The 26,280-nt window shown below is 41.3% G+C and overlaps 6 protein-coding genes across 11 annotated transcripts; 5 read left to right on the plus strand and 1 right to left on the minus strand.

The window, feature by feature from the left end:
• The first annotated feature begins 16 nt into the window (after positions 1 to 16).
• LOC127256187 (late embryogenesis abundant protein At5g17165) lies at positions 17 to 2,367 on the plus strand. The gene is made up of 2 exons (XM_051282047.1): positions 17 to 164; positions 1,721 to 2,367. The coding sequence occupies exons 1-2, from the start codon at positions 61 to 63 to the stop codon at positions 2,013 to 2,015; spliced, it is 399 nt and encodes a 132-aa protein (XP_051138004.1). The 5' UTR covers positions 17 to 60; the 3' UTR covers positions 2,016 to 2,367.
• Positions 2,368 to 2,624: 257 nt separating this feature from the next.
• LOC127256183 (pentatricopeptide repeat-containing protein At3g18110, chloroplastic) lies at positions 2,625 to 7,996 on the plus strand. The gene is made up of 4 exons (XM_051282037.1): positions 2,625 to 6,280; positions 6,388 to 6,588; positions 6,834 to 6,924; positions 7,362 to 7,996. Exons 1-4 carry the CDS (start codon positions 2,763 to 2,765, stop codon positions 7,872 to 7,874), a joined length of 4,323 nt encoding a protein of 1,440 aa, XP_051137994.1. The 5' UTR covers positions 2,625 to 2,762; the 3' UTR covers positions 7,875 to 7,996.
• Positions 7,997 to 8,451: 455 nt separating this feature from the next.
• On the plus strand, positions 8,452 to 10,507 carry LOC127256163 (60S ribosomal protein L13-1). The gene is made up of 5 exons (XM_051282017.1): positions 8,452 to 8,565; positions 9,255 to 9,370; positions 9,465 to 9,598; positions 9,880 to 10,038; positions 10,125 to 10,507. Exons 2-5 carry the CDS (start codon positions 9,262 to 9,264, stop codon positions 10,344 to 10,346), a joined length of 624 nt encoding a protein of 207 aa, XP_051137974.1. The 5' UTR covers positions 8,452 to 8,565; positions 9,255 to 9,261; the 3' UTR covers positions 10,347 to 10,507.
• Positions 10,508 to 10,746: 239 nt separating this feature from the next.
• LOC127256161 (aluminum-activated malate transporter 4-like) lies at positions 10,747 to 14,066 on the plus strand. Its single transcript, XM_051282015.1, has 6 exons — positions 10,747 to 11,714; positions 11,868 to 12,005; positions 12,168 to 12,431; positions 12,516 to 12,652; positions 12,729 to 12,875; positions 12,947 to 14,066. Exons 1-6 carry the CDS (start codon positions 11,357 to 11,359, stop codon positions 13,640 to 13,642), a joined length of 1,740 nt encoding a protein of 579 aa, XP_051137972.1. The 5' UTR covers positions 10,747 to 11,356; the 3' UTR covers positions 13,643 to 14,066.
• A 508-nt stretch (positions 14,067 to 14,574) lies between these two features.
• On the plus strand, positions 14,575 to 19,434 carry LOC127256162 (uncharacterized). The gene is made up of 10 exons (XM_051282016.1): positions 14,575 to 15,359; positions 15,501 to 15,579; positions 15,699 to 15,793; positions 16,419 to 16,523; positions 16,648 to 16,727; positions 17,881 to 17,971; positions 18,069 to 18,176; positions 18,594 to 18,680; positions 18,902 to 18,970; positions 19,048 to 19,434. Exons 1-10 carry the CDS (start codon positions 15,159 to 15,161, stop codon positions 19,201 to 19,203), a joined length of 1,071 nt encoding a protein of 356 aa, XP_051137973.1. The 5' UTR covers positions 14,575 to 15,158; the 3' UTR covers positions 19,204 to 19,434.
• Positions 19,435 to 19,582: 148 nt separating this feature from the next.
• Positions 19,583 to 26,144, minus strand: LOC127256160 (membrane protein of ER body-like protein). 6 transcript variants are annotated; one of them, XM_051282012.1, is made up of 11 exons: positions 25,397 to 26,144; positions 24,367 to 24,495; positions 23,500 to 24,111; positions 23,271 to 23,405; positions 22,392 to 22,646; positions 21,959 to 22,213; positions 21,375 to 21,551; positions 20,822 to 20,935; positions 20,418 to 20,663; positions 20,263 to 20,324; positions 19,583 to 20,179 (listed from the first exon to the last, which is right to left on the minus strand). In XM_051282012.1, exons 1-11 carry the CDS (start codon positions 25,842 to 25,844, stop codon positions 19,700 to 19,702), a joined length of 2,913 nt encoding a protein of 970 aa, XP_051137969.1. In that variant the 5' UTR covers positions 25,845 to 26,144; the 3' UTR covers positions 19,583 to 19,699. The 6 variants fall into 6 exon arrangements, with proteins under 6 accessions (XP_051137969.1, XP_051137967.1, XP_051137968.1 ...); XM_051282010.1 differs by having other exon boundaries at positions 21,375 to 21,569; XM_051282011.1 differs by having other exon boundaries at positions 21,953 to 22,213.
• Positions 26,145 to 26,280: the final 136 nt, after the last annotated feature.

Raw genomic sequence — 26,280 nt, forward strand, 5'->3', positions numbered from 1 at the left:
TTCATCTTCAGCTGCTGATTGATTTGATTTCCCCGACGGGGTGGGTCTCCTCTGACTTGTATGGCAGCACCTAATCATTTGCACTATACCTTCGGGAAACGCCTTCTTGCCCAGATCCGCCCCTCCTCTCGCCGCCCCCGCCACTCTCCCACCCTCCTCCTCAGGTATATCTATCTCTCTCTCTCTCTCTCTCTCTCTCTCTCTCCCTCTCTCCGATTGCTTGCTTGCTTCTCCATAATATATTCTCTTCAATTTCCAAGATCCAATAACCTAATTAATTGCTCTTACCTTTCTTACTGTTAAGATAATTAATATCTTCATCTCGTGCGTGCCTCACAGTCTGACTTTGTTTTTACCGTTTCTGGATTATATGCTATCTTGTATTTTGATCCGTCACTTCTAGCGACTAGAGCCTCAGGAACACACACTCGGAACATGTTTCCTGGTTTCAAACGCTGCACTTATCTCCTCTTCTGGGTTTTAAGTGTAATGATGCCGCCGGCTGTGCAACCTTTTCATAATGTTTTCGATCGATCTTGTCTATAATAAGAATTTCTCTCTCTTCTTAAATAAATGCCTCTGTTTTGGTCCTGATTTTTTCAATCGTCGGCGGAAATTTCGTGATCTCTATAGATTGTCAAATATAACAGTTCCTTACTCAGCTTTGGGTTTGGTTTTAGACAGAATCTAGTAGTACTACTTTCCTCCGTGTTCTTATGCCTTGGCTAAACATTTCTAAATACTGCTTCATGATTTGGTTAATATTTTATACTTGTTGCTTGGAATAGCATGCGTTGTTGGCTTCGACTCTATTTCAAAAGTAGTTAGAGGCTCTGGTGAAGCTGATTGTTTGCCTTATTGGGTGGAGGAGAAGGAGAGGAGAGGAGAGGAGAGGAGAGGGGTGGGGTTTGTTAAATGCTACTAGTATGTTCTAATATTAGGGTAGGTGAGGTTAGGTTAGGTGAGGGTGATTTTGTATAGGTAGAGAGTAGAACTAATAATTTCTAATTTCTTGTAGGATAATAGTATAAGATTTTTGAATTTACAACTAAATAGTGGAGTACTAGCTTGTATGGAAATAATTGTTTGTTTATAAATTAGAAACTTCAGACCAAATAAGTTTAAATCCAATCAAAGTTGGATTGATGCATATTCCGACTTCCAGACATCCATGGTTGCTAAAACGTCCCATCATTTCTTAGCTGAACCTAACTGGTTTGCTAGCTAACTAATTTCCTAAACTGAATATCATCTTAATCAACCACAAACCACTTTGCATTTATTTGTTTGCAAGTATTTGGCACCACTTCCTTATCATCTCTACCTTTGCTACTCAATTACATATCAGCAAATTGAATTGTTCTCAACAGCCATTGGCACAGTTCATGTGATTTATATAAGATGATCTCTTGGATTTACGATCTGGTCCAGGTTCAGCTGGAGCAAGCGGTTGTAATTTTATTAGGTGTCCTTGTTAACAAGATAGTAATTAAACAAGGGTTTAATGTTTTGGTTGTGTTGTTGTTGTTATCTTAATTAATTATCTTTGCTTCTTGCTATTCCCCTATTAATTGATTATATAAATGATTTGAATATGGGGGAGATGGGCATGCATGCTCTAGGTTTGTTACTTGTTGTGTCCTCAGTCATGATTGCAGCAACCTAAGCTAATAAATAATGTGTGTATCATGATGTGGTGATGCATTGACGACGCATGCAGGAGCGTGCACGAATCAGTTTATGAGAAGAACCGGGAGGAGACTGAGAGTGGGAATGGGGAGCCAGCTGTGGTTCCAGACCATGTAATTCCACCACAAACTGTGGAGTACTGGGCTCCTCACCCGCAGACTGGGGTGTTCGGGCCTGCTGCGTTGGCTGATAAAAGGGGGCCTGGTGTGGGTGGCGGCGGCGGTGAAGAAGACTCAGACTCTGTGCTGCAGCAGACAACCTTCTTTCGCCCTCAGGAGGACTTGGACAAGCCACCAGTTGAATTACATAATCAAGCCCCGCGTTGACTAACAAGAGGAAGTAAAACCACTCAGCCCACCCCCATGCTTGATTGATCTAATAAGGAAGGTATTGGAAGAACAGTATCTATATATATATATATATATCTATGTATGTAGTTTGAGTAAATAAAGAGGTGCTGGTGCTGGTGCTGGTGCTGGTGCTGGTGTCGGATGCTTGGTTGGTTGTTTGTATGAAACACTACTTACTGCTTGTACTAGTAGAGAGTATCACACAAGACAGACCACCATCAACCATGAATATATGTACCACCTAGCTTTAGATATATATTGCTGCCGTGTTACAGACAATACTCAACTTCACACTGCCTGTTTGAATGGTTTTTGTTGTTTGTTTTTCGCTGGTGGTGGTGTCTGTATTGGGAGTTGATTGCAAGTTTGATCAATAATTATTATTAGAAGACGACGAAGAAGAAACTGAGGGAAGAGCTAACATTAAAGAAACCAAACATTATATAGAACTGCAGTGCACTGCACTTCACTTCATAGTAGTAGTAGCAGTAGTAGTAGTACAACATTAACCACCAATCATCTTCTTCAATTAGTCAGTCATCAATCCGTCGCATTACACGCACGTGTAGATGAGAAAGACCTGACCTGACGGAGGAGTACTTAACCACCCCACTCCCTCATTCACTCGCATCATCATCATCACCACCATTCCAATACAAATATCTATCCAATGCTAAAGAAACGCTAATTCCTATCTTTTCCTTACGCCCACCTTCCCTTCCAATGGCCTGCACTGGGGCACAGATATTCGCCCCTCCGCCCCCACCCTCCTTCTTCACCTCATCCAAGCCCCGCCAAAAAGAACCCTCCTCCTCCTGCTGTTGCGCTACTACCACCCAAGACGCTGCTAAGAAATTTACCTATTCCCGAGCATCACCATCTGTAAGGTGGCCGCACCTGAAATTCACTGAAACCCCGCCTTCTTCGGAGCAGAAGATGCTCTATCTCGAGGTTGAGAAACAAGGAGGCGACGACGAAGACGAGTCTCCCCCTAGTTTGGATTCGGACGATGAAGAACACGAGGTGTTCGACAAAAAGCTCAGCAGAAATAAAATCAAGAAAATGAACAAGTTGGCATTGAAGAGGGCCAAGGACTGGCGTAAAAGGGTGCAATTTGTGACCGATAAGATTATGGAGCTCAAACCCGAGGAGTTCGTGGCTGATGTTCTGGATAAGAAACTGGTGCAGATGACCCCAACTGACTACTGCTTCGTCGTCAAATGGGTGGGCCAGCTCAGTTGGCAAAGGGCTTTAGAGGTCTACGAGTGGTTAAACCTCCGGCACTGGTACGCACCCAATGCACGAATGCTGGCCACCATCTTGTCAGTGCTTGGAAAAGCCAATCAAGAAGCTCTGGCCGTCGAGATTTTCACTCGTGCTGAGCCAGCCATTGGCAACACCGTCCAAGTGTATAACGCAATGATGGGCGTGTATGCTCGTAACGGTCGGTTTTCCGAGGTTCAGGAGCTGCTTGACTTGATGCGTCGAAGGGGATGTGAACCGGATCTTGTGAGTTTCAATACTCTGATCAATGCACGCGTGAAATCAGGTTCCATGACTCCAGATTTGGGATCAGAGCTGCTGAATGAAGTGAGGAGATCGGGGATTCGCCCTGACATAATCACTTACAACACCCTCATCAGTGGCTATTCGCGCCAATCCAATTTGGAAGAGGCGGTGAAAGTTTTCCGTGACATGGAAGCACACAAATGCCTACCGGATTTGTGGACCTATAATGCCATGATTTCAGTCTATGGAAGATGTGGTTTTTCTGGTGAGGCAGAACGGCTCTTCAAAGAGTTGGGCTCTGAGAATTTCTTTCCGGATGCAGTTACATACAATTCTCTGCTTGATGCATTTGCAAGGGAAGGGAATGTGGAGAAGGTGAAAAAAATCTGCCAGGAGATGGTGGAAATGGGGTTTGCACAGGATGAGATGGCTTACAATACAATAATAAACATGTATGGGAAGCAAGGCAAGCATGATGTTGCCTTGGAAGTTTACAGAGACATGAAGTCGTCCGGGCGAAATCCCGATGCAGTCACCTATACCGTCCTAATTGACTTACTGGGGAAAGCAAATAAGATGACAGAAGCTGCCAGCGTGATGTCGGAGATGCTGAACAGCAATACAAGACCTACAGTGCGTACTTATAATGCTATGGTATGTGGCTATGCTAAGTCCGGACAGCGGGAGGAGGCTGAAGAGATGTTCGACTGCATGCTGCGGTCTGGAGTTAAACCGGACAATTTTGCATATTCTGTCATGTTGGATGTGCATCTACGGTCGAATGATGCTGAGAAGGCTATGTTGTTGTACCAGAAAATGATTTATGATGGCTTTGTTCCTAGTGGTGCCATCTATGAAGCATTGCTCCGTGTACTTAATAAGCAAAACAATGACCAAAGCATCCAGAAAGTGGTTCAAGATCTCGAAGAGCTGCATGGGATGAGTCCAGATGTCATTTCTTCTGTATTAGTAAAAGGTGACTGCTTTGACCTTGCTGCGGAAAAGTTGAGAGCTGCAATAATGGAGGGTTTGAATTTTGATCAGGAGAACTTATTAGTGATTCTGGCTTCGTATAGTTTATCCGGACGGCACCATGAAGCAATAGAGCTGCTAAACTTCATACAGGATCACACATCTGGATACCATCAGTTTATTTCTGAAGCTTTGGTTGTTATTCATTGCAGCACTCGCCAGATAGATGCTGCTTTAGTTGAATATTATAAGGATGGTGGCATGCATGCTTCTACCAGGAGCTTTGCAATGTATGAGTCTCTAATCAAGGCTTGTGGGGAGACCGATCGTTTTAGTGAAGCTTGTCAGATCTTTTCGGATATGAAATTTTGTGGGATCAAACCTTCAGCCAATACATATCTTACTGTTGCTCTTATATACTGCAAAATGGATTTCCCTGAGACCGCTCATCATTTGGTTGCCCAGGCAGAAACCGAAGGCCATTGTCTTCAAGATATATCAATCTACACTGGCCTCATTGAAGCTTATGGGAATCTGAAGCAACTGGAAAAGGCAGAGAGTATTTTAGGAACTCTGCGGCAGAAATCCAGAATGGTGGACCGTAGAGTTTGGAACTCTTTACTTCATGCTTATGCTGCAAGTGGTTGCTATGAAAATGCAAGAGCTGCTTTCAATACAATGATGAGAGATGGGCCTTCCCCAACCACTGAAACCATGAACTGTCTGTTGCAGGCATTGATTGTTGCTGGAAGATTAGATGAACTATATCTTGTCATTCAGGATCTACAGGATATGGGTTACAAGATTAGTAAGAGTTCTATTATTTTGATGATTGAAGCTTTTGCCCAATCCGGCAACATATTTGAAGTGAAAAAGATATACTATGGGATGAAAGCGGCAGGGTATCTTCCGACTATGCATCTCTACAGGGTTATGGTTGGATTGCTTTCCAGGGGGAAGCAAGTAGGGGATGTTGAAGCCATGGTTTATGAGATGGAGGGAACAGGATTCAGTCCCGATCTTTCTATTTATAATATGCTGCTTAAGATGTATACAGAAATAGAGGATTATAAGAAGACAGTTCAAGTGTACCAGAAGATTCAAGAATCTGGACTCAAACCTGATGAAGAAACTTACAATATTTTAATCGTAATGTATTGTAGAGATCGTAGGCCTGAGGAAGCTCTTTCATTGAAACGTGAAATGGAGCGTCTTGGTCTAAACCCTCGCTTGGATACCTACAAAAGCTTGATAGCAGCTTTATGTAAAATGTTGATGCTGGAGCAAGCTGAAGAACTTTTTGATGGCCTAAGGTCAGAGGGACACAGGGTAGATCGTTCCTTTTATCATTTGATGATGAAAATGTATAGAACATCTGGTAATCATTCTAAAGCAGAAAAGCTGCTGGTGACCATGAAAGAATCAGGGATTGAACCCACTATGGCTACGATGCACCTGCTAATGACCTCTTATGGCAGCTCAGGCCAGCCAGTGCAAGCTGAAGAAGTTCTTAACAATTTAAGAACTGCTGGGGCAAACCTTAGTACATTACCATATAGTTCAGTCATTGATGCTTATCTCAAGAATGGTGATCTGGACGTTGGCATTCAGAAGCTCCTGGATATGAAAAGAGAAGGCTTGGATCCGGATCATAGAATATGGACTTGCTTTATTAGAGCTGCAAGTCGGTGCCATAGATTGAGCGAAGCCACTCTGCTACTAAAGGCAATAGGAGATTCTGGTTTCCATATACCATTAAGGCACGCTTTTATTTCCTTAACATAATTTTCTTTGGATGTGTGTGTGTGGATTGATTGAAAGTGATGTTTTTATCTTTTTGTTCCCAATATGAATTTTACTTTCACAGGCTCCTGACAGGAAACTCTACATCCTTGCTGTTAGAGATAGACGAGTATCTTAAGGAACTTGAACCTGTAGAAGACCATGCAGCATTTAATTTTGTTAATGCTTTGGAAGATGTGCTGTGGGCTTTTGAACGTCGAGCAACAGCCACTTGGTTGTTCCAACTTGCAATAAAGAGAAACATCTATCATCACAATGTTTTCCGGTAATTACTTGTACTTTGGCCAGCAACCATATTTATTCTCCAAGAGAATTCGCATGACAAATTATGCTGAAACACTCAGAATGTGCTTTTGATGATCATTCAATTTCACCTATGAACCTGAGATCAATGGGATTGATGATCATATGCTCAAAATGAGCTGCTGTTTGTTCAAATATATAAAAAGGTGCTTATATATGCGGTGCAGGTTACTACTATTTACAAGTTTTATCTTCCATGACTTGCAGGGTGGCTGACAGGGATTGGGGGGCTGACTTTAGAAAATTATCGGGCGGTGCTGCTCTTGTTGGACTAACCTTATGGCTTGACCACATGCAGGTTAAACTTCTGCTTCTATCATGATGTTTTTCATACTAACTAATATAGAACAGAGTACCTGCATTAATAATGACTAGTAGTAGCTCAGAAGTTTGGGCAAGGAACTAAAACTCTCTTGTAGATTCTTAATTTATCAATCAAACTTGCGCTCCCGGGAGGCATGCTCGTAAGGATTAAATGGAGTACGCTTCTAGTAACAACTATGGAATCTGGCATAATGTGTCGAACACAGTACCGTATTTTCTTACTTTATAATTCAATGGTCATGTAATGTGCTCTTTGCCACTCTGAGATGCAGATTCCTATGTTCTAAATTATTAACTGGATTCCAAGTTTGGTGTCATGTATGTCTTTCTGTTGCATCACATGATCATGCCACTGCATTCTTCTACATAAGCATCCCCAACCTTAAAAAGAGTCATTTGTGTATCCTTCAGGATGCGTCGTTGGAAGGCTCTCCCGAGTCTTCAAAATCGGTCGTGCTAATCACAGGTGCAGCCGAATACAACAGTGTATCTCTGAACAGGACCCTGAAAGCCTACCTCTGGGAGATGGGGTCTCCATTTCTGCCCTGTAAAACCCGGGATGGGGTCCTGGTGGCCAAGGCTCATTCCCTGAGGATGTGGCTCAAGGACTCCCCGTTTTGCCTCGACCTTGAGCTGAAAGACAGCCCCGTCCTCCCGGCGCTGAATTCCATGGAGGTGGTCGGGGGATGCTTTGTGCGGCGCGGCCTGGTTCCTGCCATGGAGGACATTCAGGAGAAGCTCGGCAATGTGAGACCCAACAGGTTTGCCAGACTTGCACTGCTATCAGATGAGAGAAGGGAGAAAGCAATCAAGGCCGACATCCAGGGGAGACAATACAGCTTGGCCAAGACCAAGTTGGGGCCAAATGCAAAAAAGAATCATCGTCGTCATCATCATCATAGTTCTACCTTGAAAAGGACTTGACTTCTTGTTGATCATGATCATGATCATGTTCATATTCTCTCTCTCTCTCTCTTGTTCACAGACACACTAACTATTGTCTTCGAATATGTGATTGCTTAATCGAGCTACCTATATCATCAGCACCCATCTCTAGCATTCTAACATTACCAATAGCTATATCTTTATGTATATCATATCCATCGAGTATCTATCTTTCACTATTACTTTTATCTCATCACCACCCATCCCTTGCATTCTCAACATTCTTTTATTTTTATTTTTATTTGCCAGAAGACTTTGATTTACTTTATCGTATTATTATATAATTAATTAAAATAGTATCATGAATTTAATCACATCGGAATAAATAAACACACCCCAGATGTATATATATTATCGTTATTCGTAATTTATAATTTATAGTATATAGTTTCTGCACGTGAATGGTGATGGACAGGCGCAGGAAGCCCAGCAGTGGACATTATGGCCCTGAAACAAAAACTGGGCCAAGAGAAAAAAAGAAGAAGATAATAAATAAAAAAGAACCTACAAAATGGGCCGCACAGCATGGCCCATTAGGGTTTCTTCAAGTACTGCATATGATATACATACATATATACATATCTAAGCCTATCTAACTAATCTTGGAGATTCAGCGGCTCCAACCTTCATCCCAGCCATTCCTGCCGCGGCGGCCACGACCTCCACATCTGTAAGCCTCTAATTCGATGTTTATTAGCTATCGCTCCATGTATTCTTTCAATTTTCTCCCATTTGTCTGAGTTGAACGTGTTGTGTGGATATACATTTTGAGGTTTTGGCTTGAATCCCCTGGTATATTGCTTTTGTAGGTATCAGGATAGAGTAAGATTGAATCTTCTCTTTATTTCACTATAGATTAGATGGTACATATGGTACTCTTAATTCGTCGTTGGCGTTTTTTTCCCTTGCTTGTAATTCTGATATTTGATCTTTGCCTTACTATTATTATTTTCAGCTTTATTATTATGTTGTATTGTCGAAACGAAAGCTTGTAATTGTATGTAAACTAACAAATGAAGGATGCTTGATATAAGTTTTAAGTTGTAGCTGATTTATTTAGTAAACGAGGGAGTAGCAATATATTCATTAGCTTGAGATTTTTCTTCTTTTTGTCTTTCCGAAATAATGAAAGCGTATACCCAAAAGCTACTGATTTACGGCTGCAAGAAATTTCTAACCTTAAATCCTCATTTGAGTTGATGTTCCTAATGTGGAAAATAATGAATTCCTCATTTACTTGAATGAAAATGAGATTTTGATTCATGTTGTTGTGTTGGATTTTTTCTTGTTTTTTTGGACACAATCCGTTGGTTTAATCTGTGTACTTGTTAACTTAGCTGTTGATTTTATGTACACTAGGTGAGCCATGGTTAAGCACAACAACGTTATACCTAATGGTCACTTCAAGAAGCACTGGCAGAACTATGTGAAGACATGGTTCAACCAACCGGCCAGGAAAACCAGAAGAAGAATCGGTATAGTTTACAATTTTATTTTTGTAGATTTGTTTGTCCTGTGGATATTGATAGCTACAGTGATTATTCATGTTGTGATGGTTTTCTTTTTCAGCAAGGCAGAAGAAAGCTGTGAAGATATTCCCCAGACCAACTGCTGGACCTCTTCGTCCAATTGTGCACGGGCAGACTCTGAAGTACAACATGAAGGTTAGAGCTGGACGTGGATTCTCTCTCGAGGAGCTGAAGGTAAGATACTTATATGTTTTTACTTAGTTTTGTCCAAATTGTTTAACCTATTGAAAGTAGATATGGGCTACTGCTAGGCTTTTGTACTTGGATGAATTTAACTTTCAAAGGTAAATTATAGTACCCTGTGTTGTTTGTGTATCCTGCGTCATCAGCATTGATGCTTTTGGTTCTGGTTGAGTATCTTGATACTTGCCAAACATGAATCTTTGATGCATGGGCTGCCAATTAGAATTATTCTGGCGGTGCTTTAGTAACCACTTGATTTTTATGCCAACAAGGCTGCAGGCATCCCCAAGAAGCTTGCCCCAACTATCGGCATATCTGTTGATCATCGGCGAAGGAATAGCTCCTTGGAGGGCTTTCAGACAAATGTGCAGAGGCTGAAGACATACAAGGCCAAGGTTGTCGTGTTCCCAAGACGTGCTAGGAAAGCCAAGGTGGGGTCCCTTGATATTTTGAACAGCCCGAAGATTGCTTGATGGGGATGAATATACAGGTTAACAATCTTGTTTGTCTCTGGCAGGCTGGTGATTCTACTCCGGAGGAGTTGGCAACTGCTACACAGGTTGCCGGTGCTTACATGCCAATTGTGCGGGAGAAGCCAGCTGTTGAGCTTGTCAAGGTGACAGAAGAGATGAAATCATTCAAGGCATATGATAAGCTGCGTCTGGAGAGGACCAACGCCCGGCATGTGGGTGTTAGGGCCAAGAGGGCTGCCGAGGCAGAGAAGGAGGAAAAGAAATAGAGTGAAAGCAGCAAAATCCTAGTCTTATCATCTATCATCCATCTATATATTATACATCTCCTCCATCTACATCCTATCGCCCTCTATATTTTGGTTTTGTTTGTTTTTCAGGGCTCAACTTGTTGAATTTTGTTTGGTTTAAAATATTTGTCATTTTACAAGTGTGGGTGATGCTTGCTTAAAACTGTGGTGTTCAACTGACTTGTTCTATTTTCAAATCTTTGGAAGCAAAGCAAAATAGAGATATTTGTGATTCCGTTGGGGGGTGGTGCAATGAAATAATTGTCTTGGCTGGTAAATTTTACGACTTAACGCTAATTATGCGTAGAGTGCTACTGGCTGGGACTGGACTGCACTGCGAGAAGACCCACCCCAAGGGACGGAACCGAACCGAACCGAGAAGGTGTGAGCGAGAGCGAGAGAGAGAGAGAGAGAGAGTAGTATTTAGGATATGGAAAAGAGAGTGAAGTGGTGCTCCCCAATCTTGCTTTTCATTCATAATGAATGACATCTATGGCACTGTGAATATAAGGGGAGTGGGAATGGAAATGGAAATGTGAATGAGAATCCTTCTCTTCTCTGCTCTTCTCCTCCCTCCCAATAATATACATACATTTTCTCTCTTTTCTCACGTAATTTACATCTATCCTTCCTTCACCCACCCCACCCCGTTGCAAAGATCGTGAATTTACGCATCTGAATCTTTGATTTCTTGACGTCGCTCCTCCTTTGGATTTGCAATATTATTTATTTAATTTTTTGGTTTTCTGTTCAAAATGATCACCACCATCACCATCATCACCCGATGTTCATATGCGTTGTACCTGTGACTGTGAGGGACATTGCCATCATTGCCAGCGGCGGAACCACAAAACATCATTACTATAGCTTCCACGTCATGCCGGGAGATTTCTCGACAGAAAATCCGACCTGTTGAATCCGTCGAAAGTCGTCTGCCTGCCTGCCTGCGATTGATGATCTGAGAAACCGCACCGCCGCGCCGGTCTCTAATGGCTGCCAGGATTGGACCTTTGAGCGAGGAAAGCAAATCTTTGCTTTCGAGGCAATATTATTCGGATGATGGGGAATCAGGCGATTCTTTCATCGTCGAAGAGGGGTGCTGCCGTCGAGCTATCCGGAGCACGGAGGAGTGCCTTTCCAGGTGGTGGGACACTGTGAAAGGAGCTGCAGTCAAATCATACGAAATGGGAAGGTCGGACCCCAGGAAGGTGATATTTGCAGTGAAAAATGGCGGTGCTTTGGCCCTGGTTTCAGTGCTCATCCTTTTCAAAGTGCCCTTGAGCTACACCGGCCAGTACTCCATCTGGGCTCTCCTCACCGTCGTTGTGGTCTTTGAGTTCAGCATCGGTGAGTTCTTCTCTATTGTCCGTCCCATCCATCCTCGGAAACAATGCTCTCTCTCTCTCTCTCTCCCCTTTGATTTGATTGGATTGGATTTGACTTCACTAACTTAATCGTATCATATATTTGTTTGTTTGTATGCTTGTTGTTGTGGTGAAGGGGCTACCCTGAATAAAGGGTTCAACCGCGCACTGGGGACCTTTTCTGCTGGAACCCTGGCTCTGGGGATTGCACAGCTGTCTATGATGGTTGGACCTCTACAAGAAATTTTCATTGTCCTTAACATTTTCGTCGCAGGTCTGCTTCTGTTTCACTTCTTTCACATCATCTAAACTATCATTTATGCACAAGTAGTAGCCATAGGAGAGTGTAGAGAGATTGATTGATTGTTGTTAGCGTTGCACGATGATGGAATGGGAATGGAAGCTGTTGTTGTTGCTGTATGTCTGTTGTGTTCAGGGTTCTTGGCTAGTTATTTGAAGCTGTATCCAGCAATGAAGCAGTACGAGTACGGGTTCCGGGTGTTCATGCTGACATTCTGCATTGTGCTGGTGTCGGGAACTTCACATTTCTTCCAAAGGGCTATATCCAGGCTGATGCTAATTGGTGTCGGGGCTAGTGTGTGCTTGGTTGTGAACATATGCATTTATCCCATCTGGGCTGGAGAGGATTTGCATAAACTAGTCGTCAAGAATTTCAAGGGAGTCGCTGCTTCTCTAGAAGGTGGGTGGGTGAGGAGGGATTTAGTCAGTTGTGCTGATACTACGACATTAATCAATTAATTGATCAATTGGTTGATTGGTATAGGGTGTGTGACCACATACTTGCAGTGCATTGAATACACCAGAATCCCTTCCAAGATCTTGGTGTACCAGGCCTTCGACGACCCTGTGTACAAGGGGTATCGAGCTGCAGTCGAGTCCACAAGCCAGGAGGATGCCCTGGTTGGTATTCTTAAATCCTTATTCTTATTGTGACTATTACTGATAGTATCTGATGATGTCTGATCTGCAATGGCAGCTTGGGTTTGCTGTGTGGGAACCTCCTCATGGGCGGTACAAGATGTTCAAGTATCCATGGAGCGAGTACGTGAAGCTCAGCGGCGCCCTGCGCCATTGCGCATTCATGGTCATGGCAATGCACGGTTGCATCCTCGCCGAAATCCAGGTCTTGTCTCTTTTCTTCGTCATTAGTTATAGAATGGAACAGAAGCAACCAAGATCATGCTGCTGCTGCAGGCCACATCCGAGCTGCGGCAAGTCTTCAAGAAAGAGATCCAGAGAGTCGGGACAGCAGGTGCTCAGGTGCTGCGACTCCTCGGGGACAAAGTTGAAAGGATGGAAAAGCTCCCCCCGGGGGATCTGCTCCACGACATCCACGAGGCTGCCGAGGATCTGCAGCTGCTCATCGACCAGAAATCATATCTCCTGGTGAATGCCGAGAGCTGGGAGAGCGACAAGCGCCCCGCCAAGTTTGCGGATCCAGAAGCACTGCAGGAACTCAAGGACGGTGACTACCGCCCCATGCTGATAAATTCCCTGGCTGAGTCGGGGCAGCAGAGGTCGACGCCCAGGCTGCTGCGCAACCACGACCTCCATCATAATAATAATAATCCGAGCATGAGCATCAATTCGTCGTCGCAGTGGGGCTCATCCTCTGGGGATGACATGCTGAGGCAGCAGACAATGTGGCCGTCGAGGCTGTCCCTGGTTGGAGAAAACTTTGTCCCGTCCAACGCACGAGAGGCGCAGACATACGAAAGTGCCAGTGCACTGTCCCTGGCAAATTATACATCGTTGCTGATAGAGTTTGTGGCGAGGCTGCAGAACCTTGTGAACTCGTTTCAAGAAGTGAGCGAGAAAGCAAAGTTCAAGGACCCCCCTGAACCTGCAGCTGCAGCTGAAGAAGATTCTTCTTCTGAACCGATCTGGTAGGTAGGTGAAGGAAGGAAGGAAGAAAGAAAGAAAGGGAGGTTCTTCTTACATGCATTTTGTTACTGTTAGGCTTGTTTCCTTGATTGATTATCTCTGTCTGCCATCTTAATAAGAGGAAGAATACAATAAATATAATAATAACAAGTAGAGGAGGGCATAGTCAATAGTCAATAGTCAATAGTCATGGCGGGTGGTGGTGGTGGTGTTGTATAGTTGCTCTCTGAATTTGATTTATTTTCTTGACTCGAAAGGAATAGGAATAGGAATAGGAATGAGAGGAACAATTTTGGTCCATGCTGATTGGCTGACTATGAGAGAGAGAGATGTCTCTGTTTTTTTCTGTATCTGTCTGGAATGGAATTTGTTTTGTTTTGTTTTGATGCAAGTAAGGTTGTAAATTGTAATGGTTGGTGTGCGTGTGAAGTTGAGTTGAGTTGAGTTGAGATGTATGTATGTAACCTCAACCTCCGATTGAGAGACACAGAGAGAGCGCACCTACCTCATATCAATCATATCAGACCAGATCAGATCAGATCCGATCCGATCCGATCCATCCCTTCCTTGATGAGATGAATTCAACGTGTGGTCTGTAAATATGCTCACCACCACTAATAAAATAAATAATAATAATAAAACCTAATAAAAAGATTACCTACAACAACAACAACAACAAACAAACAACCAAACGCACCTCACATCAAAATGTAATTAACCACACTCGCGCACATGTACTCTTCTATTGTGTAAGTAAGTAGCAAGTAGCAGCAATCTTCTTTCATTTTAGATTTTTATTTATTTATTTTTCTACTAGTAAATTGAATTAAGAAGAATTCATTACCACTACTGCTGCTGCTGCTACTTCTACTTCTACTTCGTCATTTTGGATGGATAATTAACTAAATAATTTATTATTATTATTATTATTATTATTATTATTATTATTATTACGATGCTATCTTGAAATTTTCAGCTTACGCTGTTAGACGACGATACCGCGCTCCTCCTCCTCCTCCTAGTGTTTCTTCTTCTTCTTCTTCTTCTTCTTGGTTGGTTGCTCCTCTCCTCTCCTCTCCTCTGCCCTGCTCTCTGCTATTATTTTGATCTTTGATTTTTGATTTATTCCAAACCCAACATATTCCAAAATTTCTTCCACTTCTTTCCTTCCTCTCATGATATAATACTTCTTTTCTCCTTCTCCTTATAATTGTTGTTGATATTAATTAAATTAATTTAATTATTTTATTGAAAGATCCCCGTTCGTTGGTGGGCTGGCGACTGGCGTTTTTCTTCTTTTCTTCTTCTTCTTCCTAAATCCTCCCTTCTTTCCTATTAGTTTTCAAACGCAACGCGACGCAAATCTGTTCCCAAGAACCATCCATCCGTCCATCGATTAATGAACAAATCAATCAATCACTTCACTTGAAACAAAATCTGCTGGCTGATTTCTGGGAACACAACAACAATCAATCAATCAGTCATACATCACACCGCTTGATCGGACATCGGCCCAGTTCAGATGGGGGACTCGCCATCCCTCTCCGTCGACGGCGAGGTTTCGCGGCTGCTCGACCAAGCTAAGGAGTTGCAGGAAACCGCCTCCTCTCTCATCTCTCGCACCTCCCGCGAAGAAGACGACCTGCGCCAGCGCGTTGCCTCCCTCGACTCCCACATCGCCTCCCTTCGCTCCTCGCTCCGCACTTCCAGAAACTCCGACAAGGTACCATCATCCCCATCCCCGTCTATTATCACATCTATCTATACACATATGCATACCTGCATGCCTCCCTGCAGATGCCCCCTCTGTCTCTCTAATTGCTGATTCCCCCCCCCCCCCCCCTTTCTCATTTTTAATTGCAAGGTGGAAGAAGAATTATTGAAGGCGAGATACATACTCAGTGAAGGAGATGCAGCTGCCTTCCTTCCCAGCAAATCCCCTGGTTTTAAACTTAACTTGCTCCCTTCTCTTTTTCTTCCATTTTCTTTAATAAGAAATTGCGCTCAAGATGTGATCTTTGGACGGACTGGAATTTTTCTTCTTTTTGTCCTGTGAATGTAGGGAGGTTTTTGAGGATGTTTTTGGGGCCAATCAATGTGAGGGCTAACAGGAAGGATGTGCAGTTGAAAGTCAAAGAGGAATACAATAATTTCAGGGTATGACGTCATCTCCCAAGCTGTGTTACGCTCTTGCCATTCACTATTGTACCGGATTCTTCTTTAGTTCAGTATTTATCTGCCTAATTTACGATCTTGAGGCCTAGATATGGGTGATCAAAGGGATTTGGTTAACAAGAAGTGCATGGATTGTGCAGATGAGTGAAACTGATAATTTGCTAGAGACTACTGGAAATCTTTGAAATGCGATTTATGACTTTGTTTTACTTGCTTTTAAGGCTGCACTAGCCTGTAATGTTTAGAAAGTCAGTAGCCCACATAAATTATGCTAGGGGTATATAGAATGGAGTATAGCCATGATCTTGACTGTGTTATGGATTCCGGGATGTGGTGATGACATTTTTAAGCTCCACTAGCTTTTAATGTGTGGAAGTTTAGTAGCCCTCAGGCATAACTGCTACTGCTACGTTGAGTCAGTGTCTTTTATCTTATATTATGGAGTTTTGGCACTCCTAAGCTTCCTATATCATATAAGCAAGACATTTGTTGTTTCTTTTGTTTTTTATCCACAAGCCATATTAGAGTTATAACTTTATTAATCCACTCCGCCTGTGATAACAACACTTCATTCTATGTTATTGGACATGTCTTGTGCTGATGGCAGGATAGAACAGCTTATATGTTCCTCTTTTTGCCATCGCTGCTGCTGATTTTGAGGACATGGGTTTGGGATGGATGTCTACCTGCATTACCAGTTCAACTATACCAGGTATTGGCATGGCTTGGCTGTCTCTTCTAATTTCATATTGCTTTTGGCTGTTGTGTTTTTTCTTTCGAAGTAAATAGATAACAATTCAACAGTCAATCTTAACACTTTTTTTTTTTTGGCACAGGCATGGCTGCTTTATCTCTACACTGGTCTGGCTTTAAGAGAAAACATATTGAGAGTGAATGGAAGTGATATTCGCCCATGGTAATTAAATGATCATTAAAGTTCTGTTTTGATAATAAGTAATTTGATGGTTTCAGTTGAAAGGTGAGATCTTTGAACTCAGTGGAACAATAGAGGGTCAAATTTGAAAGGATGGAGTTTGTTGTTTGGGTGGAAAATTAGTTAAACTTTGTTTGGTATTTCAGTATTGGTTTTTAATTTTAGGTATTTGTATCTGTATCTATGACACTGTTCTGGTTTTAGTACTAGATTTTCAGCTACTTATAGGATATTGTATGGCTGCATTATGAAACATCAAAGCAACAATGTTCACTGTTTATTGTATTATAGAAACAAGAATTTTCATAAGGAATTGCTTCTTCCTTTAAAGCTGTTAAATTGAAATCTTTGTGGTGGATTACTTGGATGCCTGTGGCAGAGATGGGGCTGGAGAGTAAAATGAAAGGGATGCAAGAAGGTGTTCTAGAAAGAATATATTTGTACCCTTCATTGTGGGTTTTTTTGGTTGTGAAAGAATGATTGGTTACAGAAATATTCCCTGGCATGTATATCTCAACATGCTGCTAAGATCTGTGATGAGGGGAATGTGTGAAAGACATGCGTTCTTTACTTATTATTGAAACAAACTGATGTTTCTTTGGAAATCCCATTTATCTAATCTGGTCTGTCTGGTCATTTGGAAGAGTTACAGAGAACTTTAAAGTGACAGTGCAAAATGCTGCCATACGGCCTCAAACTAGAACTGAATCTGGGCAACTTCTGTGTTAATTCTCTATATTGAACTCTGCACTCTGCACAAGCAATGAGAAATATTATGCTTCTGGACATAGCCGTAATGCTTTTCACACCAACATACCCAACTGTATGCTCTCAGATGGATTTTTTCCTGATTTCTCAAATAAATTGTTTTGTAGCAAACTGTTGGATCCCTTCTTAGGGACCTGTAGGAACTACCCTTTACCCGAGGATGGGAGATGTAATGATAATGGTGGTGATGATTCTGAATAGAAATTCTCTGTTTAGTTAGATGTTTGGTTCTTGTCAAACTAATCGTTGCATATTACTGGCCCATATACTTCAGCTTCTTCCTAGATATGCCTTTTTAGTTTTCATTGCTTGCTGGTTCATATTACAAAATATGCTGATGTTTTTTGTTTTGATTTTACGTATGCAGGTGGATTAAACATCATTACGGTGCCATGGCTATGGCCCTCATTAGTTTAACTTGGGAGACAAAAAGAGGACCCGATTGTGCTGAGAAGCAGGTATGTTATGTACTATATTCAGCTTTCTTTTTCTCATTTATTATTATATTCCATTTCTTCATTTTTGTTTTAGTCAAAATCAAAATGATCATTGCAGAGAGGTGTACAACTGTTTTTGATCTGGGCAATAATGCAAGGATTTGCCATGATTCTTCAGAATAGATATCAAAGGCAAAGACTTTATACACGTATTGCACTTGGCAAGGTCAGAATTTAACTTCTGTGATAATGGTGTTGCTCTACAGTTGTTTTTCTGTTGTCTTATTGTGATTAATCTTTCGGAGACCTTTGACTGCTCTAATTTTTTTGCTAAAATCCAGCAATTCTGTCCATTGAATTTAAGGTGTAGATTTTCTATGCTAATGATAAGTCTTTCTAAGAAATGAATTCATCTTGCCTGAATATTTACTTGTTTATTTATTATTTTGTTGGTTTTTGGTCTACCAAGGGAGTGATGGACACATTTCCCTTTTGGGTAGGCTAAAATGTGCTGAGTATAGTTATGATTTCTGCCATTTTTTCATACATGGTGATAGTTTGGAAGTATCCTAAACAAGTGGAGAGTCAATCTTCTTAATTAAGGTATTCTGTGAATTTATTTTGGTACTGATCCTGATTGTAGGCCCGGAGAATGGACGTTGTTTGGGGAGAAACTGCTGGTGTGGAGGGCCAGCTTCTGCTGTTGTGCCCAATACTTTTTGTTTTACAGGTACTTTTGAGTTGCCACTTTTTTTGTTTAATGACGGCACCAGTTTTTTAAATATCATGCCGGAGATAACTCCACCTTTTGGACCAGTGATATTGCATAATTTTCTGAGTGGATTTTGGCTGGTTTTGCAGCCACTTGTTACTTTATAGGAGGCTAGGATATACAACTTCGTTTGTTTGAGTTCACGTTTAAACCCATCTATATCTTATATCTATTTTCAGGGTTTTGAAGCATATGTTGGGGTATTGCTGCTCAAGACTGCACTTGCTAGAATCGGTTCAGATTGGCAGGTAAAAGAAAGAACTGTGTAAATGATAGAGGAAGATCATTGGCATCAATTAACATGAGGAGTGTATATGTATTTCAGGTGATTACATGCGGAGTTCTTTTAATAATGATGGCTGTGGGGAATTTTGCCAACACAGTCCAGACCCTCATAACAAAGTCTAAGGTCAAGGCAAAGATTAAGAGAGGTAAAAGCAGGCAAGACCTGAGCCAGGGATCCGATGACAAGACTTTGTGATTAGAGAGGAAGGTGAAGGTGATGCTGCATGCAAATAATAAGAACAAACTTATACGCACAGTAAACTCATCTCTCTCCCTTCTTGGAATTGGTTTTTTGGCGTCTGCACTTAGGCTGCCTGCTGTGGTGGCTCTTAAATTATTATACTCTGAGCTTAGGAATGTCAGAATGTTTGCAAATATTGGTGATGCTGTGTTATTTCTTTCTCAAGTATTTTACGGTTTATGTTCACTGTTTTTTGTTTCTGATTTCTGAAGTGAGGAGGAACGCTTTTGTAACACAACTTTGGGTTTTTATAGCCAAGGACTACTTGTGGTACAGACTCAACTTACTCATCCTAGGTGAATGCCTATTGTCAACTTGTTTAACTATACAACAGTTAACAGCAGAGAGAAGAATGTCATCAATAAAAGTTGAAGAAATCGGAAGATGGGCTTCAGATTATTACAACTGCTTCTGCAAAATCGTGAGGTACTAGTACATCATCATCATACACTCAGTAAGAAGCCCAAGCTGGTGGTACAATCTCAGCCGAAGAAAGCAAGCCTAAAGCCATACCCGTATCCGACTGGAAAAGGCCAAGCTTCTCCAGGAGCCTCGCCACCAGATCACCAGCAGCGTAACCAACACCTGAGACCATAAACCCCAGAATCACAAAGCGCAAAACCGTTTTCAGGTATGGTTTTGGGGGTCTCCGCACATAGGCCCTCCCGATTGCCAGTACAGCTATGCACATTATGGAAGCCGCAGCCACCACCACCAGCTTGAGTTGCTTGTCATCAGTCTTGCGGAATGTGAAACCATACACAGCTGGAGGCACCAAGCCGAATACCAGGTACGATATTATGGCAACTGTGGCATGGAGTATGAAATTCTCCCTCCGTCCTAGGAGTTCTTTGTAGCGAACTCCTTCATCAGCTACTCCTGAAATTCGATTGGTGAACTGCTCTTTGCGCTCACCCCTTAGTTCCCAAATCTGCAAAAGAATGTCATAACTTTCTATGTTACATAAGATGCGGTGTGGTAAATGAGCAGTGAATGGTTGGTCATACAACTTACATTGTGACAGATTACGAAAAGTCCCCCAATGAGATTGGCCATTCCCAGAGCTAATACATTCACTGGGGATGGAATTCGAGGAAAGTCAGACCGAAATTTATATTCTATCAAAATCCATATATTTGTGCGAAAGCATAGGTTGGGCATATACTTACATGTGGCAGCACCACCGCCAGCTGCAGAGGATACAACACTCAGGCTAGTAATCGACTCAGCAAGGCCACCATACACTATACTTTTAATCACTTCGATTTCAGTTTCTTTTCTCCCGTCTCTACCAGCAATGCTAGTTTGAGTGGTGGCTTGTGATAAAGTTGTTTCTGTCGGATGGATTACATCTGGCACAATTTCAGATGATTCTGTGGGCTGTGCGGCGTCTATCATTATCACAGCATCCTTGCCTACATCAGTTTTTCAAGATGATTAACTCTAAGAAGTATGGATACACCCAATTATCTTGTTAAAAATCTTGGTAAACTATTACCAAAATTTGGCATATCTACGTCAAGTGTTTCCTGCTTCTACATACTCTATGTTTATATGCCAACAACACGCATACCTTGTCCTGCTGGAGAATATGAAACATTGTCGACGTTAGGCGACCTGTTGGAGGGGACTTCTAACTTTGTTTTGGTGAATATAAGTTGAGGCACTTCAGATGGATAGACTTCCCCTGTTAGATCAACTTGAATGCTTAAAGAAAGATAGAGCACATGATATAATGATCAACACACATAAACATTCTTAAATATGGTGTTAATTTGATGATATAACATATAAGAAAGCAACATGTTCAAATGATGAAACCAAATTAGATACTTCCTAGTTTATAGTTTAAACCAACTCTATGGGTGGTTAGGAATTTCTGCCCAGTTCTTAATTTCCAACAATAACACAAACACAATTCCTATTTAATTTGGCTTAATATTAGCTCGGTTTGGATTTCATGTCAAAGGGCAACAACAATGCTATGTCAAAGATATGATCAGGTCCTTCTGAAGGTAGTTGCTCCACCCATTGAAACGAATGGGGCGAGAAGCCATTATCAGATATATGCAGAATTAAGAAAACAACAAATTAATAGATCCATTAAAACAAGAGTAAGCAGATACCACTTTTTTCGTTGTTTCTGAAGTTGGGATTTTTATTCTCGAGAACAGATTCAATGGGAGCAGCATCCTTGGCATTCTTTTCAAACACCACAGATAGAGAAGCATTCATTTGGCCGTTCACATCCGCCACATTGAGTACTGAAAGTGATGCAGCTGAGACGTGGATGGCCTCCTTATCTGTAGATGCTCCATTCACTTCCAAGAAAAGAGAATATAGAAATGAAATGCAGGTCCTATTGCACATCCACAGAAGCTTTAAGCTGGAGAATTTGAATATTATGCAACATTTTGAAATATTGATGCTTTTAGTCAAAACACCATCATTTAATATATATACTATATATATATATACACATAAATTTTGATGATGATAGTTTCTTTTAACTGAAATATATATATATATTTCAGTTATATATATATTTCAGTTAAAAGAAACTATCATCATCAAAATTTAATTAATTGGATATGAGATGCAAAGAAAGATAATAAATCAAGGGGAACTAGAACTATCTAACACAGTTTACTTCCGTTATCGTTATTTGTGTCAAAAGTGAACAAACATTCAATAATAAAATCACCTGCACCTCCTAGCTGCATTGACTGATTTGCTATTTGGCTTTTCTCTGAATCCTCAGAAGCTAGGCATCCATTATTTGAGGAAATTAGCAACTTCAATCCGCAGTCCTCAGGATATGAGACAGCATCCTCCACAGATTCCTCATTAGTAAATTGATTTATAATGGGAACTGATGTTACTGACTGATTGCTTTCCGGACTAGCGTACTTTGGTTCGTTAAGCTGATCTTTGGTATGCAAATCAAAGTTTTCCATTGCTGCATCTGTAGCATCATTGCATCATAATAATTAGAGCATTCACATCTTATATATCAGACAGACAAACCTATTATGGTAATATACTTATGGCTACTCTAACAATAAAGCGAAACAAATGGTGTGCTACAAAAATACTGAGAGAATGAATTTCCCCTCGTAAAAAACTAAAGCCTGAAAACATACCAACTCTGCCATTTGTCTCCGTATCTGATTTATCTCTGATGGCAATGGTTACTTTTCCATTTGATAAAGGTATTTGCTGTGGAATACTTAAAATCTCAGGTCTGCTTTTCAGAGTATCATTGTTTTCAGTTATTTCTTCATTTCCCTCAAAATCAAGAGAAAGGCCATCACTTTTTGCTACAACTGATGGTTGGCCAATTTGGCCATTCAAGTTGGATGATGCTACAACTCCAGCATCAGTCTGAGAACTACTTCCTGCATATGACAGAAGCAATGAGGCTTAAGAAGTATGGTTAGAACATCAAATTCTTATCAGATGCTATTTCTGAATTGTAGTTACTTGAGATATTTTCATAAATAGTATTAATCAAATAGCATTTGTATGTTGGCCTAATCTAGTATTGTAATGATATAAACTGAACTGTAGTTCAGAGTTTCGGATTTTGAGGGTACCATTTATGAGGGAATGGCTGTGGGTTTTTCCCTTTCTTCACGTGTCTCTAGTAAATGTATGCATCTAAAAAATGAATGAAGTAAGCCTTTAACAACAGATATTAAACTATTTCTCAACAGAGTAGCTTTTCCTATACCAAATGACGTTTTTGCAAACCCGCCTACAGACAACAGGTGTATAAACACCTCCTGTAGCTTTGTAAAATCATAGATGTGAGTTGTGATTCTATCCAGCTAATCAACACCCATGTCAAGGACCATTTCAGACATGTTTTGTTTACTGGAAAGTTGCACCACTAATTTCTGACCATTCCAAGAATGCTACTTTTCTTACAATGTACTCCTACCACAAGGCAATCTATGCCATCAGTAAGTACAGCTTATAGGAATCTTTCGAAGGATTCAGAGATAAGGAAATAAATATACCTTGCTCAGCTACAGTTTTCTGCTTTGTTGATGCAAACTTGGAGGAAGACCCCCTCTCTTTCATATTTGAAATTTGTTCATCAACCACATCTTCTTTACCTTTTTTTTCTCCAAATAATTTGGACAAACCATTCCCTGAAAATTTAAATGAAAGCTTAAATTTTTGTTCTCGGTACCAGAGGCAGAATATAAATTTTAAGCAGTTCTAGGCTGTGAAGTAACGTCTAACCGATTGGTATGAAAAAGCTGAAACACGACAAGCATCTAAATATAGCAGGCCCTTGACTACGATCATCCTCGTCTACTCTTATAAGTTGATCAACATTTTCACCCACTTCATCATTGTGCTGAATCTGATCCCTTGGCAACTGAACTGTATGTGCATCTAATTTGGAGGTAAGCACAAACTCCTTTTTATTTCGCTGTACATCTTCATCAGAAATTCGATTTCTGCGTTTTCGTTTGCGAAGTATGACTCTCTTTGTGATGCAAGAGTTGCAATTAGGACAGTACAAATCATGCGTGGCTTGCTTTTGCAACACCCTTTCTACATCAAATTCTTCTACTTCCAGATCATCCTCATTTATCAGATCTACCTCCACACTTTGTATTTCTGTAGATGACTGGTGACTCCCACCATGATCTTGGAACAGATTTTGGGAGGGCTGTGTATTTGAAGACAGAAAGTTATCGTTCTCAATATGTGCCTCGAATGTACTCGTTATTGCTGGTGTGTCCTGATTCTGAATGAGGGAATCGAGAGATGTGATTTTGAATGCAGTGTCATCCTCAGGATCCTTCAAAGTTTGCTTTGCAATATGTGTGTGAGTAGATTCAACACCTGACATCATATTAGTCCAATGTTAGCGAAAACATTGCAAGTCTGACTTCGCGAAAGAATCCATTGTAACATGGAGCAGTATTTAAAGCCATATGGGTTCCGACATTGTCCATCAAGTAGCTATGAAGGATTAGGAGTACAACGAGTAAACTGTTCTTCATAACAAATCCACATGCAAGCCTCTTGGAAGCATGAACACATAACAAACTATAAATACAGTAGTTTTATGTGGCCATCATCCAAAACACAGCTGACCTTCCGATTCAAAATTCAAAGTTTTGACATTCATCAGCTTATGCATTTGCCCTTTATGATTCTGAATATGGTCAACACAGATACTCTCATTCCGGTATGTCCAAGAGCAAATTCGACACTTCCATATCCCTTCAGTAAGAAAAGAGATAAGTGACTGCAATCATAACAATTGCAAAGAAAACTGGAAGGGTGCAGTTTAAAGGGGACAAACCATTAATAAAGTAAAGGGACAAGAGATCTGGAATTTGGCCATTATCCAAAAACAGGGTCCAAAATAAAGGGGGAGGGGAAGGGAAGGGAAGGGGTATGTCAAGGCAGCAGCAGCACTCTTGGACCTAAATGCAGATAAATTCAACCAAGGCTACAGGCATATGTAGAGAGAGAGAGAGAGTTGCTTAAAACCAATAAACCTTGTAAGGTTCTACTCCCACAAGTTATAACTTGGAATTAACATAATCAAAGTAAATGATACATACACCCACCACTCTGAAATGCCAACTGGCAGTCATCCTCTTTACTTCTCTTCCAACCAAACGGACGGACCCTAGCCTAGCCTAACCTAACCCAAATGATGTTTCTTTATTGGCCATTAGTGCAAGTTAGATACATTCAAGAAGGGAGAGTAACATTGCCCACTGAAACAACTCCATACCCAGCTAACTATACACACTCCGTAAGAAATACAACTCTGAAATTTGTTGACTGCCCTCAGGACTAAAACAGAAGGAAGCAAAATAATAAAGGCGTTGGGTGGCGATAAGAGGAAGATAGAGGGAATTGGATATTTCTTTAATTGGGTTTAAACAGAATGGTAGGGCTTACAAAGGTGGGGTATGGCCTGGCCTGGCCATTGAGTGGGGTTTAAAACTTGAGATCCAAGTATATCAAGGCAATGCAATCATTATCACTGTTCATGTTTTGGTTTGGCTATTTAGAGGCGTTAATTCCACAGCCCCAATTAAAATAATGAAGCAGTATCACTGTATCATCTACGTATGCGAAGGGGAAAAAAATCAGTCTTGTTTATTACCTTCATCCCTATCATAGAAAATCAGAACATTCTCTGGTTTCGGGTCCCCATTTATGCCTTCTGGCCCAGTTGAGGGAACCCCTTCAAGATCAAGCTCCTCCTCTCTGCCAGGTTCGTGAGTTGAATCTTCTTCTATAGCCCCATTCGAACCAACCTCAAAAACCCCACCAGACTGCTCTATATTATGAACCCTACCCGGCTCCTCTACTTTCAGCTCTTCCCCATGGCAAAAGTCTCCATTTTGAACGCCATTTGCAGCCTCACCTGCGTGGCCATTACTCTCAGAAACTCCATTGCTCACTTGTGCAATGTTGTCAAGAGCAGAAATTTCAGCGGCTTCGTTGTCTTTTCTGTGCGTTGATTTTCTCACTATGAGACGGGTTTCATCCTCTACTAGCTCCTCCACCGCTTCTTGCTCCCACTTCATCGCTGCCTCCTTGTTTTCCATCTTCTCCTCTGATACAAGAGAGAGAGAGAGAGAGTAGTATGTGTATATTTGGCGTGTAGATAAAGGTAGTTGAGATTGTCAACCTGTAATGATGAGCAGGAAAGCAAGCTTAATGAGGCTGAAAAGACATGTTAATCTTGGTGTAACAGTCCTATGTTAAGTGGTGATAAAATGTGAAACAGATGGGAGAGTGAGAGGATAGGATAGGGGTATGATATGATAGCTAGGACGATAGAAAGCTGGTCCCTTTCCCTTTCCCTTTCCCTTTCCCTTTCCTTTTCCCACCAGTTGTGAACCAATAAAACGTGAATATATATATATAGTGGGTGGGGACAGAATGAATTCACCACGAGCCGCACTGAACTGAAGATATCTACTAGAAATTTCAACATACATATAAAAAAAAAAAAGCGATGGATATTATGGGTGTCGTGGA

Source organism: Andrographis paniculata, unplaced genomic scaffold, assembly GCF_009805555.1.
Source record: "Andrographis paniculata isolate CXL003 unplaced genomic scaffold, ASM980555v1 Contig55END, whole genome shotgun sequence".
NCBI classification, from domain to species: domain Eukaryota; kingdom Viridiplantae; phylum Streptophyta; class Magnoliopsida; order Lamiales; family Acanthaceae; genus Andrographis; species Andrographis paniculata.

Excerpts from the sequence above, each read along its gene's own strand:
- LOC127256187 (XM_051282047.1), top strand. The coding sequence starts at position 61 with ATGGCAGCACCTAATCATTTGCACTATACCTTCGGGAAACGCCTTCTT. Across the intron at positions 165-1,720 it reads TCTCCCACCCTCCTCCTCAG|GAGCGTGCACGAATCAGTTT; the intron begins GTATATCTATCT and ends CGACGCATGCAG.
- LOC127256183 (XM_051282037.1), top strand. The coding sequence starts at position 2,763 with ATGGCCTGCACTGGGGCACAGATATTCGCCCCTCCGCCCCCACCCTCC. Across the intron at positions 6,281-6,387 it reads GGTTTCCATATACCATTAAG|GCTCCTGACAGGAAACTCTA; the intron begins GCACGCTTTTAT and ends TTACTTTCACAG. Across the intron at positions 6,589-6,833 it reads TATCATCACAATGTTTTCCG|GGTGGCTGACAGGGATTGGG; the intron begins GTAATTACTTGT and ends CATGACTTGCAG.
- LOC127256163 (XM_051282017.1), top strand. The coding sequence starts at position 9,262 with ATGGTTAAGCACAACAACGTTATACCTAATGGTCACTTCAAGAAGCAC. Across the intron at positions 9,599-9,879 it reads TCTCTCTCGAGGAGCTGAAG|GCTGCAGGCATCCCCAAGAA; the intron begins GTAAGATACTTA and ends TATGCCAACAAG. Across the intron at positions 10,039-10,124 it reads GACGTGCTAGGAAAGCCAAG|GCTGGTGATTCTACTCCGGA; the intron begins GTGGGGTCCCTT and ends TGTCTCTGGCAG.
- LOC127256161 (XM_051282015.1), top strand. The coding sequence starts at position 11,357 with ATGGCTGCCAGGATTGGACCTTTGAGCGAGGAAAGCAAATCTTTGCTT. Across the intron at positions 12,432-12,515 it reads AGTCGCTGCTTCTCTAGAAG|GGTGTGTGACCACATACTTG; the intron begins GTGGGTGGGTGA and ends TGATTGGTATAG. Across the intron at positions 12,876-12,946 it reads GCATCCTCGCCGAAATCCAG|GCCACATCCGAGCTGCGGCA; the intron begins GTCTTGTCTCTT and ends CTGCTGCTGCAG.
- LOC127256162 (XM_051282016.1), top strand. The coding sequence starts at position 15,159 with ATGGGGGACTCGCCATCCCTCTCCGTCGACGGCGAGGTTTCGCGGCTG. Across the intron at positions 16,728-17,880 it reads GGAAGTGATATTCGCCCATG|GTGGATTAAACATCATTACG; the intron begins GTAATTAAATGA and ends TTACGTATGCAG. Across the intron at positions 18,971-19,047 it reads GAATCGGTTCAGATTGGCAG|GTGATTACATGCGGAGTTCT; the intron begins GTAAAAGAAAGA and ends TATGTATTTCAG.
- LOC127256160 (XM_051282009.1), bottom strand. The coding sequence starts at position 25,844 with ATGGAAAACAAGGAGGCAGCGATGAAGTGGGAGCAAGAAGCGGTGGAG. Across the intron at positions 22,647-23,270 it reads GAAAACTGTAGCTGAGCAAG|GAAGTAGTTCTCAGACTGAT; the intron begins GTATATTTATTT and ends TGTCATATGCAG. Across the intron at positions 20,936-21,374 it reads CAGAAACAACGAAAAAAGTG|GGGAAGTCTATCCATCTGAA; the intron begins GTATCTGCTTAC and ends TTGATCTAACAG.